The sequence below is a fragment of the Coregonus lavaretus genome (genome assembly GCF_964263955.1).
Source record: "Coregonus lavaretus genome assembly, chromosome: 13".
Classification (NCBI taxonomy): Eukaryota; Metazoa; Chordata; class Actinopteri; order Salmoniformes; family Salmonidae; genus Coregonus; species Coregonus lavaretus.
The window spans coordinates 24,511,263-24,526,233 of NC_140000.1; the positions used below are offsets into that span (position 1 = coordinate 24,511,263).

Sequence of the window (14,971 nt, forward strand, 5' to 3'; positions counted from 1 at the left end):
TGAGCTGCTGGCATAATACTGGTGCGTGGACTTATGTCAGTACTATATTGACATAAACAGCGGCTGTTCTTGACCAAGCATATGTAAAGCAATTCTGCGTGAATATACGCAAAGGTAAGCAGATGATTCCAATATCGAATGTTGCCATTTTGATAAATCCATCGTGCGTGTGTAATACCGCACAGTGGTGTTTTGATGTTGTCTAAGGAGCCGGGCAACATTTTGCAACATGGAAACATTTTATCCAAGCTAACAATGGCCTATACTCTGCAAGTATCCTACGCAATGATTCACATCAATAACTTGACACCAAATAAAAATACAACAGAATATCGGAGCAAATACGCAACAATGTATTCGTGAGTTTTGGATTAAAATGGCAGGCGGGCGAACGACTTTCTCTGGAAGGAACATGGTGTACGGTGTAGCATAATGGTGGTCTGCACATCAGCACAGTATCCCGGCCATAGGCGCTCAATGTATAGCAGGAGTAGAAGAGAAGGTGCGATGTGTTGTCCGGACTAGGCTACATACTTTTGGTCCAGACGAAACTTTGGTCAGAACAACTGTCTTGTTTGACAATAATTGTTTCAAACAAGCATGAATTACATAAATGGTGCACACTTGATAAGAGCTTTTGGGGAGTTGGTGTAAACTGGTCTAAACAATGCAAAAATAATCTATGCAAAAATGTAATAGGAGAATGGTAGCCTGTGTACAACCTAAATTGGCTTTAAAACCTGTATTTACATGGTAATGACATAGGCAGGTACGTTGTTATTTACATTTTACTTTTTACATTTTAGTCATTTAGCAGACGCTCTTATCCAGAGCGACTTACAGTTAGTGAGTGCATACATCATTTTTTATACTGGCCCCCCGTGGGAATCGGACCCACAACCCTGGCGTTGCAAACGCCATGCTCTACCAACTGAGCTACATCCCTGTTGTTATAGTACAGAAGTAGTATAAAATAAGGCTGAACGATTTTGGAAAATAATCTAATTGCGATTTTTTGCCCCCAATATTGCGATTGCGATTTAATATGCGATTTAATTTATTTATCCTTTTTCCCCTACAAAACATAATGAATGATTTAAATATGACCAACACAATAGTATATACATTTAGTGTGAAATGTTCTTTCCCATAGGCTGGGTCTATTTGTTAGAATTAAATTCAAACATGTATGACTTGAAATAAATGACATTTTTATTGAACTGCTCATTACAGAAACATCTGTGGCTTTGCCACTGTGCATTTAAATAATTTAAACAAAGGCATGAACTTTGTAAACACTGTGTGCAAAAGGTACAGTCTTAAGAAAAAAATAATTTTAAATTGTATGTATCTTACTGCTCCCAAGTCAGTAACATTTCACACAACTGAAACAAGGAATTTGCTTTGAAAATATTTTGTAAAATCAAAGTAAATAAAGTTATAAATAAAAAATGAGAAATGCACTTTTAATTTAGACAAACTATTTTTTATAAACGATTTGAATATTATAATATAAAATAGATGAGCCTCACTTATCTCAAGTACACAACAATAACACACCACACAGACTAAAGTTCACTACGAGTATGGCACTGCCAGCCATACTTATCCAACAGTTCTGTTCTCAGTGGCTCACAGGTTTTTTGCTAAGAAAACCAGAATATTGACTTTTTCTGGCTTCAAGGATGAGCGAGTGCAAGTCACAATATTCCCTCCTGTGCTAAAAAGACGCTCTGAGGGAGCGCTTGTAGCAGGTACACAAAGATACTTGCGTGCCATGGTGCACAACTGTGGCAATATTTTCCCCTGTGTGATCGTCTGGGAAGTAGGTAGTTTGTAGGCAGCGAGCTCGGAGGTTGAAATCTTCATCAATAAAATGGACTGTAAGACTCTGGTACGGCTCAGCTGTGCGGCTTGACCACATATCAGTAGTGCTAGCAAAAAACTCCACCGTTTTAAGTTCCGCGGCGACTTTCTCTTTGCACTTTTTGTACAGCTCCGGTATGGCAGTCTGACTGAAGTATGTGCGGGAGGGTATACTGTAACGTTTATCAAGCGTATGTATTAATGCCATGAACCCAGGCTTGGTCACCGTGCTGAGAGGCATCATATCTTTGGCTATGAACTCGGTTATTGTCCGAGTGATTTCTCCGTGCCGTTTTGAATTACGTTCATACGGAGTGACACTTTCGAACATTTCTGTCAGTGATCCCTGTCTTGAGGTATTTGGCTTGTCTCGCGCACTGATGCTCGGCATTTTGGTCATACAACTGTCATGCATTGATTTGTGGTATTTTTTTAAGTGCTGAAACAGGTTTGTAGTGTTACCCCGTGAAGTAGCAATCGGAGCACGGCATGCTCTGCACAACACCTGACGCTGCTCAGCATCTTCTTTTTTAAAACCAAAATAGTTCCACACCACCGACGTGCTGTTCCTCTTCGATATTAAAGTATCAGCTGTGTCAGTTTCTGACTGTTCCGTCGAGCAAGAGGCCATTGCGCTGGACAGCATGAAAAGTCGCGTCACGTGACCACCTCAAATCGCGCACGTTGCGATTAGAAAATCGCGTTCAGTCAAATCGCGATATTATCGCGAATGCAATTAATCGTTCAGCCCTAGTATAAAACTATTTTTGTAAACTGACCATAACTACCATGTAAATATCAAATGAATATGTGGCATGAATTTACACTACCAACCACACCTACTTATTAGATCTTAAATGTTTTATTCACAGAAAGCTCTAGTGATGGGGAACTCACACTCTCACTTGTGGAAGGGGAAAGACTACCATGACAGTCAGAGTGACCTGACCACTGGTCCAGAGTACATAGATACAAAGAGTGAAGAGGATGGAAAGAATGGAGATGTGTCTCAGTTCCCCTATGTGGAATTTACTGGCAGAGACAGTGTCACATGCCCCACATGCCAGGGCACTGGCAGAATACCACGGGGTAAGGGGATAAACACAAAACAAATACATTCCTACACAGTAATAAACATGAATTCTCACTCACTGACACAATACACACCTACATCTGTAGTAAAACTCCCTCTCATGAGCTGCTAATAATTTGGCCTAATTTGCATTTTGACTTGATATTCAAACAAGAATGCAAAACCGGAAACTAGGCCACCTAGAAACACTGACTTCCAACGTTCACTGAAAATGGAAAATCCAAAATCAGTTTCCTCTGTAAATGGCTTTGTCATCACATCTCTAATGCAGGTCAAGAGAACCAGCTTGTGGCTCTGATTCCATACAGTGACCAGAGGCTCCAACCAAGGAGAACGTAAGTCTCTCATCTCACTCAGCCAGATGTCTCTTTATTGAAAGATATGCAATTGAATGATTCAACTGTGGTTGACTGTGGTCTATGTCCAACTTCTCTCTTTCTTTTAATGGCGCTTCCTTCCTTGTTCTTGCAGAAAGCTGTATGTCACTGTGTCCGTGTCTCTTTGCCTTCTGCTGTCTGGCCTGGCCGTGTTTTTCCTGTTCCCTCGTTCTATCGACGTCTCCTATGTGGGGGTGAAGTCTTCCTTCGTCTCCTATGACCAGGACAAACGGATTGTCTATCTCAATATCACAGTAAGATCCTCTCTCTGGTGTTAGTTGACCTTCTTGTGTTTCCATCTAAGGGTTGACATGGATTCATTCCCAAAAATGCAGAGAGAAAAATAGAAAAACAATAGACAGACAATAACACGAGGACTAAATACACCATGAGTAACAGTAACTTGGCTATATACACGGGGTACCAGCACCAAGTCGATGTGCAGAGGGACGAGGTAATTGAGGTAGATATGCACATATAGGTAGGGGCAAGTGACGAGGCAACAGGATAGATAATAAACAGTAGCAGCAGCATATGTGATGAGTCAAAAGAGTGCTAAAAGGGGCAATGCAGATAGTCCTGGTAGCTATTTGGTTAACAATTTAGCAGTCTTAAGGCTTGGGGGTAGAAGCTGTTCAGGGTCCTGTTGGTTCGAGACTTGGTGCTTCGGTACCGCTTGCCGTGCGGTAGCAGAGAGAACTGTCTATGGCTTGGGTGGCTGGAGTCTTTTACAATTTGTAGGGCCTTCTCTGACACCGCCTGGTATGGAGGTCCTGGATGGCAGGAATCTCGCCCCCAGTGATGTACTGGGCCGTACGCACTACCCTCTGTAGCGCCTTGCGGTTGGATGCCAAGCAGTTGCCATAGCAAGCAGTGATGCAGCCAGTCAAGATGCTCTCAATGCCACAGCTGTAGAACCTTTTGAGGATCTGAGGGCCCATGCCAAATCTTTTCAGCCTCCTGAGGGGGGAGAGGTGTTGTCGTGCCTTCTTCACAACTGTTGGTGTGTGTGGACCATGTTAATTCCTTAGTGATGTGGACACAGAGGAACTTGAAGCTCTCGGCCCGCTCCACTACAGCCCCATAAATGTGGATTGGGGCGTGCTCGGCCCTCCATTTCCTTTAGTCCACGATCAGCTCCTTTGTCTTGCTGACATTGAGGGAGAGTTTGCTGTCCTGGCACCACACTACCAGGTCACTGACCTCCTCCCTATAGGATGTCTCGTCGTCGGTGTTCAGGCCTACAACCGTTGTGTCGTCAGCAAACTTAATGATGGTGTTGGAGTCGTGTGCGGTCATGCAGTCGTGGGTGAACAGGGTGTACAGGAGGGAAATAAGCACGCACCCCTGAGGGGCCCCCATGTTGAGGGTCAGCGTGGTGAATGTGTTGTTGCCTACCCTCACCACCTGGGAAATACTTTTTTTTAAACCTGGGGGCAGCCTGTCAGGAAGTTCAGGATCCAGTTACAGAGGGAGGTGTTCAGTCCCAGAGTGCTGAGCTTAGTGATGAGCTTGGAGGGTACTATGGTGTTGAACGCTGAGCTGTAGTCAATTAACAGCATTCTCGCATAGCTGTTCTTCTTGTCCATGTGGGAGAGGGCAGTGTGGAGTGCAATAGAGATTGTGTCATCTGTGGATCTGTTGGGACGGTATGCAAATTGGAGTGGGTCCAACGTAATGACTCTCTTTCCAACAACTGTTGTGCCGTATGTCTTTTCTTCTAGAACACTCTGAACATCACCAATAACAACTACTACGCTGTATCCCTGACCAACATCACAGCCCAAGTGCAGTTCTCTAAGACGGTGATTGGGAAGGCCCGTATTAGCAATGTGACGACCATCATACCACTGGATAAACAGCAGGTGGGTCTTTACCATGTGTATTTTAGAATAACATGCCTTGGTATAACTGCTTGTTATTAACATATTACAGTGAATGAAGTGAGCATAGCTTGACAAGTGCATCAAAGTTGTACTTTCATCTTTTGATCCAGATGTCCTTAAGTTCTTTTCTCTAAGTCAACACAGCAGCTCATTGTTCCACCCACTTTCCTGCAAAATCTAGCAACAAAATAAGGCAAAATTGATAATGAACCTTGTTGTTGTTGAACCCACTAGAACACCTGTCCCTGTTCTGAGGGCATCAGTAGCAGCAAGGATGGAATAAGGATCGTATTTATGGACTGTTGCCCTCAAAAGTTACTCGTTACTTAGTTAGTCAGGACTCAACCGCCCTGCGTCAATATGGGAGAGAGATAACAGCTGCATTACAACATATTGTTCATTTCAGATTGACTACACGGTTCCCACAGTCATTGCTGATGAGATGAGTTATATGTTGTAAGTATTTATTTTAAGTATTTCACAAGTAATTACATTTTATTGTGTGTTTGACAGTACAAATCGTGACATTTCTTTAATAAAAGTTTTGTGTTGCAGCGACTATTGCACCCTGAAGTCCATAAAGGTTCACAACATTGTGGTCATGATGCAGTAAGTATACCTTTTAAAAAAATCTCTACTAATACATTGAGTTTACACATGTTACTATACCTACTCTATTTCTTTTGTCAAACATCACATGCCCATGTGGGCAGCCATTTTGGGGAAACTGACCTGTCTATTGGCTGGTTTTCAGGGTGACTGTGACCACGTCCTACTTTGGGCACTCAGAACAGGTCTCCCAGGAGATTTACCAGTATGTGGACTGTGGGGGCAACACCACCTCACTGCATGGACATGTGAAGGTGTATCAGTAAGGCAGTAAAAACACAGCCAAAATGGAAACCCATCTATCTAAAGGTAGACTAAAGGGTTTAACGAAGTTCCTTTGGGCACATGTCTACTGTAGAATAGGAGGAACCATGACTCAGAGAAAGTGAAGTTTACAAGGTGCCAATGTACAGTTTCATGAGAGTTTGATGATGTTGCAGGTAGAAAATATATTGTGCAAATTCTTCCTAATAGAATGATCCAATCCAATGTGTACAGGCATTTGAGATGAAGATGCACTTTAGCTTTGTATGGGAAACGCAATCATAAGAAAGTATTTATACAGCAGAGTTGTTGATGTAATGTAACCTGTACCACTAACCTTCCCAGACCACTAGGTATGGGACATGCAATACAAATAAAGTAATCTGACAGAATCATCGTTTTGATTATCACCACCACTAATCACCCCAAACCACTTTTGCATGGCCTTTTTCCCCATAATTTTTTGTACCAGCCATTTTGTTTTCTTCAAGGATGTATTGTTTTGTACATAATAGTACTTCCTGATGTGTGTCGTTACTATTTCATTTTCATTCTAATGATAGTTAGATTTAGATCTAATTCTGAGGTGACATATCATGTAGGGGTGAAGTCAGCGTAATTATGATGACTACTGGACCTGGTAGTTTATTTTAACGGTAATTAGATTGCAACATAGGAGGAATCTCGTATTTTTATATCATTCAAATACAGTACCTATAATGATTAGATGTGTTGTTTATGATGTGAATTACTCTTTAATTGTAAACCTCTGAATTGTTTGTAGGTTACCTATTTCGAAATATGATATTACATAAATACCCTCAATGGTGTTGTAAAACTAGGTTTTTATTTTATCTTTGGAAATCGATTTTAAGAGGTCATTTTGTATCTTAATTTTTTTATTTGATGCCCTTTGCCCCTTTCAATTTGTCATTGTTGATCACTGAAACTTGCAAGTAAGTTGTTCTTTTCGAGTTTGGGTGTCTTTCTGAGATTATTAAATGTCAGGATACAGTAAGTATCCATTTGTTATATTCCTTAAACATTTGTTGTAGCTTTTCAAGTCTATTGTGCAGGTAGTGGGTTCGATCCCCGGGACCACCCATACACAAAAATGTATGCACGCATGACTGTAAGTCGCTTTGGATAAAAGCGTCTGCTAAATGGCATATTATTATTGTTATTATTATGTACAGAAGACTGAACTGAGGACAATAAAAATGCCCAAGATAAAATATCAGATGCGTACATTGTTTAAAGTTTGATCTGATATACTCTATGGAGGAACTGCTCTGTGGAGGAACAATCACACCAATATACTGTTGGATATTTCAAAGTGCCATATTATGTCCCAAATCAATCAAGAAGAAAACTTTCATCAGCTTAAAGTCAGTTCTGAATCCTCACTGAGGTGTGTTTACTGTGTACATGTGGATACTGTCCATGTAAGCCACTGCCAATCATACAGTACATGTAACAATGTTTTTTCCTTGCATGAAACTGGGAATAAAAGTGTGGTTGAATTTGGAAGTTTTTGTTTGATGCATTTATTGATAGTTAGTAGTTTGTAGTTGGGGGAGAATTCAAAGGAAAGAGAAATGTGCAATACTGGTCACTATCACAGGGTGGCGCCTAATTTAATGACATTAACTTAGAAATGAGTAAGTGTAGGATGACAATATAGTTTCTATAATGACCATATGCACAGGTTTGCATACAAATCTTACCTTACATAACTCACTATTACGTTTAAATAATTAACAACACAATGTATGCCATTCATGTGTAAAACACACCAAGTCAAATATTTAGCATCTTAAAAATAGCATGACCTTACATTTAAAGTCGCACAGAATAGACAGGCTTAAGTATGTTTGACAAGGTGCTCTAGTGAACAAATGTGTTACTTTTATTCTAAATGGACAACATACAGCATGTGTTTTCTGTCATAACGTATTGTGTCAATGTGCTACTCTGTTCTACAAGATCCTAAACAGGTTTGTATGCTGTATTGTAATGCATCTGCTAGTACTGTATGACCTTTGAATTTATTTGTAGACTGTTCTGGATGTGTGTCAGTGTGTTACTTTGTTTGCTCCAGATGCTCACCGGTGCTTGAGTGTCTCCAGTGTGTAACGGTATGCTTACCTCACATCTGTTGCTGTCGTTTAAACGGCAGTTGACTTCCCCTCCAGGATTCAGGTCAGGGGCTTGGAGAAGTTCCTAATTGACCAAAGCCCAGTTTCCCAAAAGCATCTTAAAGCGATAGTTCACCCAAATTACAAAATGACACATTGGTTTCCTTACCCTGTAAGCAGTCTATGGACAAGGTATGAAAGCAATCCATAATTTGGTTTAGTTTCCCTGGCACTGTTTTCACGTGCTAACGTTTTAGCATTTGTGGTACAAATCCCATTCAAGTCATGGGACCAATATTATCATTTTTCGCGCACCATGTCCAAATCATCCCAAAGTATCTGAAATTGATTGTAAAGCTCAACAAAGTCACCTATATATGTTTTGAACATGATGCGCGAAAAATGCTAATATTGGTCCAATGACTTGAATGGGATTCGTGCTTCAATGGTTTCCCAAAACCATTGTTAATAAAGTTGCACTTGAAAACACGTTATTTACCGACTGCCTCAGACCACTCGTAGAACAGCTAAGTGCGTCGTTAGATGCCTTTTTGCCCTTACGCGTCACTTTATACACAGAAGATCTCCACTAAACATAAAATCAAGATGTTTATCCACCTCTGTGACCACAGATAACTTCAGAACAAAGCTGAATATAAATACAAAGTTGCCAATGGCTTTGCAATTGTTACAAACAAGCGAAGGATAAAAATATGCTTCGAAAGGACAACCGAGATGACTGCATTAAAATATAAATACAGTATATGCTACATATATCTATGTATTTCAATCATATTGAAATGAAGTTCATGTTCTATCAATTGAGTTCTATTTTGCTAATTGAAGGCTACTGTCTCTAATATTTGCCTCAATATATCTCATGATGTGTAACAACATGTTCGCGATGATGTGCCAAATCTGTGATTTAGTGCATTATTATAGGGTAAGCATTAGAATGAGCTGCCTTAAATATTTGCAGACGTAGGTGATAATATCTCTCTAGGACAGGGGTGTCAAACGTACGGCCCGCGGGCCGGATCAGGCCCGCAAACGGGTTTAATCCGGCCCGCGAGATGATTTTGGAAAAAAAAAAAAATATATATATATATATATATATATATATATATATATATATATTTTTTGGTAAAGTATAAAAATGCGCTGCAATTTTTCTATAAAATAAACTGCTGTTCCAATTGCGTCCAATGGATGGCGCAATAGCAATTGTGTTAAGCAAGCAAACTGTTTATACCGGGGCAGAGCAAGTAGGTCAAGCACGTGCAGCCAATGAGCTACTTTGTTTTGCCCGCGATATTTATTACGGCTTCTACTTTTAACATTATGTGCTTTGGCACCCTCATTGCCCCAATATGTCTCTGTCAAAAAATAGAAAAGCGGACGCAGAGTGCAGAGTGTTCCAAGAAAAATGGTAATCCTATTTAATCACGGAATTGAATGGGAAAGCTGTATGTTTGGTGTGTTCAGAGCATGTTGCAGTGCTGAAAGAATATAACCTTCGTCGCCACTATGTGAGTCTTCATGCCGACAAATATGACAACTTTCAAGGACAGCGGAGATGAGAGAAGGTGAATGAACTGTTGGCGGGTCTGAAGAAACAGCAGTCTGTGTTTACTCACAGCCGAGACATCAGTGACGCTGCAGTGAAAGCTAGCTACCTCATTGCTAATGAAATCGCAGTGGCTTCAAAACCATTTAGTGAGGGTGAATTTGTAAAAACATGCATGATGAAGGCAGCGGAGATTGTGTGCCCTGAAAAGCGGCAGGCTTTTGCAAATATCAGCCTGACAAGAAACACAGTTGCAGACAGGATTTCCGATCTTTCGGTGGATTTGGACAGCCAGTTGAAGCAAAAAGTAAAGTCATTTATTGCGTTTTCGGTTGCAATTGATGAAAGCACGGACATTACAGATGTTGCACAACTGGCCATTTTTTCATCCGCGGAGTTGATGACACATTGACCGTCACCGAGGAGTTCGTGGAGTTGGTGCCGATGACAGATACAACGACAGCAGCTGATATTTTTACCGCACTTGTCGGCACGCTGGACAGGGTCGGAGTGGACTGGTCCCACGCTGTCAGCCTGGCTACAGATGGTGCGCCCTCAATGATCGGGAAAAAAGCAGGCGTTGTGACAAAGTTCAGAGAGAAAGTGCAATCTGCAAATGGAGGACGTGATTTTTTGACTTTTCACTGCATTTTGCACCAGGAGGCTTTGTGTTGCAAGTCATTAAAGATGGATAACGTCATGAAGGTGGTCATCCAAACTGTTAATTTCATCCGATCCAGAAGCCTGAATCACCGTCAGTTTGACAGCCTTCTCAGAGAGAAAGACCACATCTATGGCCTGCCATACCACACTGAGGTAAGATGGTTAAGCCGAGGTGCTGTGCTGAGGCGTTTCTTTGATTTACGAGAAGAAATTGAACAGTTCATGGAAGAAAAGGGCAAACCAGTGTTAGAATTTCATTCTGCAGAATGGATGCCGGACCTTGTGTAACAGGTCAAAGAATTACAGATTTTTGCAACCGTTCATTTTCTATTTTTTATTTTATTTTGTGAGTTGATTTCACCAAAATATTGTATTGTTCAGCATTTCGTGTAGTCTACAGATATTGGGAGAGTTAGTTGTGTAAGTGCGCCCTCTAGTGTTGGTTTGGTTATATGCGGAGGGATGTCATGCTTTTCTCAGTCTGCATTGTACTCGGCTGGGAAAGGTATGTGTTCACTTCGGCGTGATATAAACTTGATATACCTGTTAAAACTAAAACGTTTCAGTGCACATAGTAACTTGTATGTATATTATATGATGAGTGTACGTACATTTAATCAAGCTGTGTCGTGAATTTAGACATTTTTGAGAGTTGAGAAATTGCTAACTTAGCTAACCTCGTGTTCTGTTTAGCTGTAAGTTAGCAATCATCATTCTATCCTCTTGTGACGAAGCTCACGTTGTTCTTTTTATGTTAGGCGGATTCTGGTGGAGGGTAGAGTTTTGAACATTTTCTCTCTTTGATGTTGAACAGGTATGTATTCCCTATATCAGGTTAAAAATGTGTTCATTTAAAATGTTTTCATGTATTGATTAGTGTTTAATGGCACTGAAAAGCTCAAATGTGAAGGATTACATGTTGCTTCGTGCATATTACTGTATGTATTACCTATTTGAAAGATGGTTTATGTCATGTTGCACAGTATTAATGTAAAGGCTAAAAGCTCAGAGTTTTTGGCAGAGATAACATGAATATGACACATACATAAGATATACACCAGATGCAATGTTTATTTTCCAATGATGTTGTATTTTATTCCTTGTATTTTTGAATGTGATTATATTGAGTCTGCATTGTACTCGGCTGGGAAAGGCGGATTCTGGTGGAGGGTAGAGTTTTGAACATTTTCTCTCTTTGATGTTGAACAGATTGAGAGAGTTGTACACAATAAAGTGCCTTCAAGTACGCCAGTGTCTTGTCTTCAGTGCACCGGAACACAACGCAGTAGTCGGCAAGGAACAGACCGCGCCGGCTACATTGGTGCCGTGACCCGGATTATCTTCGCTTCAGATCATCGCCAGGGTGATCGCCGGTGGTTGCTGTGACGAGTAGGAACCTCTTCGGAATGTTACAAGTATAAGGGCAAACATTAATGTGTAAATTGTAGCTCTTAATTGCTTACCTCAGCTACTTCTATCATTGTACAATTTTTTTTCTTCATATTCACATGTTCTGGTGATTCACATATCATTACCATAGTCTATTACAACTTTCTATTAAAAAAAAAAAAAAAAAAAAAAAAAAATGGCTGATGGCAAGGATGCGCAGACACCATTTAGTGTTGGAGATGCTGCAGGGGTAAGCCTGGGGAGGGGCAGGTTTATGAGTATGGTGGAGAGCACGCCGGTTAGGGGTGCTGGTATACTAGGCAGACCTGTACTCTCGTCCACACGCTTACGCACTGATGAATATTCCCCCGCACCACACATGCGTAGCTTAGGAGATGCTCCAGACATTGCAAGCAGCGTTAGTTCAGTGGGCTGTCCTGCATTTTCATACACTCACACCCAAACAGATGAACATTCTCCACGTCAGCCAGTGTCTAGTTCACATGTGAGTTCTGCAGACCTAGGGAGTCTCATCACACAGTTAGCTCATGAAATAGGAGAGAACATTGCTAGCCAATTACAGAGATCTGTTGGTAGTGCAGATAACCAAACCACTCCTACGCCTAGCCTGAACTTAGGATATGGACAGTCTGATTTGAACATGACAGGAGTAAAGTTAGTCATGAAGACAGATGTCAAAGAGCCGCCGTACTTCAGGGGTGATGGAACAGACAAACACACAGTGCATGAGTGGGAAGAGATTATGAGCGTTTACCTGAATAAGAGGGGTGTACACCCGCAAGAGCACTCCCAGGAGATAATGTCAAGACTAATGGGAAAGGCTAGAGACATTGTTAAAGTTACCCTGCGCAGTATGCCATCGCTGCAGCCAGCTGAGAACTCCAAGCTCGTCTTTGATATTCTGAAACAACATTTCAGTGAGTTAACCTACTCCTCTATGCCTTTAGCAGATTTCTATAACACACTTCCTCTGACCGGAGAAAGTCCCATGGACTATTGGATACGCTTGAACAAGGCTGTGGATGTCGCAGATGAGTGTCTGAGAAGGCAGGGGCGAAACATTGAGGACCCCTCTCACGAAGTCACAATGATGCTGGTGAAACACTGTCCCGACCCCGCTCTTGCAAGTGTCCTAAAGTGCAAAACAGCTGAAAAGTGGACAGCAAATGAGATTCATGAACACCTCGTTGAACATCAGAGAGAGGCTAGAACAATGTGTCAAGCCAAATCTTATCGGCCAAAGAACATTGGTGCACATGCTCAGGCATTAACCACAGAGACAGTCGCTGCTGAAAACCCAACAGACCTTACTGGTTACCCAAAGGCAATGGGGCTTCCATCCTCTCCTCAGACAGAGAGCATCTGCATGCAGTCTCTCATTGGCTTGCTGGACCGTGTGCTAGAGCAGACGGCACACACAACAGCAGTCGTGCCACCAAGCAGGGGGCCAGCAGCCATTGTTCAGAGTAGATGTAAAGTCTGTCAGTCTGCCGAACATTCAACTACTGCACACTGTAGACAGGCGAACCTCTGTATGGGCTGTTACAAGCCCGGCCACTGGAAGAGAGAATGCCAACAGCGCCGGCCAAGAATTAACGCTCAGCCACAGTTAGCGCACACACCACCTAACTCTGAGCAAGTTGGAGCCAGTTTAAACTAGATAGCTCACATACGGAAAGGGGATGTGTGAGCGTTGAAGATTCAACCCTTGAAGAAAGTGAAGAATTGAAGGAGATGTATGTCAATGTCTGTAAAGCAATGTCTGATAATTGCACGGTAATTGTTCAGAATATTCACAGAGTTGAGACGTTCAGTGAGTTATTTCACGCACCGGTGACAGTTAATGGCTGTGCTCAGTTGCAAGGGCTCCTCGATACAGGCTCAATGGCCTGCACGATAAGTGAAGAGGCAGAGCAGAGACTACTATCGGATAGCGTCTTGACCCCACATCAAGAACTCTCACAGCATATCATCCTTGTTGGCTGTGGAGGAGTACAAGTGCGCCCCAAGTGCATGTATGACATGGAACTAAGTCTGTATGGGGTAAAGTGCATGGTCCCAGTTCTGGTGATCACTGGTCAGAAAGACGACATAATAGTAGGCACCAACATGTTGAAACGTGTACTGCATCAGCTGAAAAACGAGAACAGTTATTGGACACTTATCTCGAGCAACACAAAAGGGTCTCCAGATGGCGAACAGTTTCTAGAAATGATGACCAGTCTCACAAGATGGAGGGGTGAAGATGTTCCAGGAAAAGTAGGGACAGTGAAGCTAACTCAGGCGGTGACTCTCCTTCCCAAACAAGAGTACCTGCTGTGGGGAAGACTGCCAAGTAATATACCCAAGTCACCTGGGAGTACAGTTATGGTGGAGCCTACAACCTCCAGGTGTGTGCCTCGGGGCATTATGGTGGGGAGAGTGGTAACACCGCTATGGGGAGATGGCTGGACTCCCATGAAAGTCACTAATATCTCAGACAAACCACTCACACTGAAAAGGAACAGCAAGCTTGCGGACGTCTCTACTTGTGTTGCAGCTGAAGATCTCACACTGTTCCAGGGTTCCTGTCAGAGTGATGCTGGCTCTGTTGGAGTGACTCATGTGAAACAGGACGACAACGGTGACCTGAAAGACAGACTGCAGAAGTCTGGTCTAGGAAATGTCGATATTGATCATTGTGAAGCGAGCCCCTCCACCAAGCTCCAACTTGTGACATTGCTGGAGAAATATCAGGATATATTTTCAAAGCATAATCTTGACTGTGGAGAAGCCAAGGGCTTTGCCCATAGGATCCGCCTCACTGACGACCGTCCCTTCCGTCTTCCATATCGTAGAGTGCCGCCAGCCCACTATCAAAAGCTGCGCCAAGTTCTCACCGAGATGGAGGAACAGGAAATCATACGGAAATCAATGAGTGAATATGCTTCTCCACTCGTGATGGTTTGGAAGAAAAATGGCGACCTCCGGATATGCACAGACTTTCGATGGCTGAATGCAAGAACTATCAAGGATGCTCATCCTTTGCCCCATCAATCGGACTGCTTGGCTGCCCTTGGCGGTAATGCTGTCTTCAGCACCATGGACCTCACGTCTGG

General features: G+C 42.2%; 1 protein-coding gene across 1 annotated transcript; it reads left to right on the top strand.

Moving 5' to 3' along the window:
- LOC311140472 (transmembrane protein 106B-like) lies at positions 1-7,625 on the top strand. The gene is made up of 8 exons (XM_084175545.1): positions 1-114; positions 2,739-2,955; positions 3,231-3,294; positions 3,431-3,590; positions 5,061-5,201; positions 5,629-5,678; positions 5,778-5,831; positions 5,977-7,625. The coding sequence occupies exons 2-8, from the start codon at positions 2,751-2,753 to the stop codon at positions 6,095-6,097; spliced, it is 795 nt and encodes a 264-aa protein (XP_084031671.1). The 5' UTR covers positions 1-114; positions 2,739-2,750; the 3' UTR covers positions 6,098-7,625.
- The last annotated feature ends 7,346 nt before the right edge of the window (positions 7,626-14,971 follow it).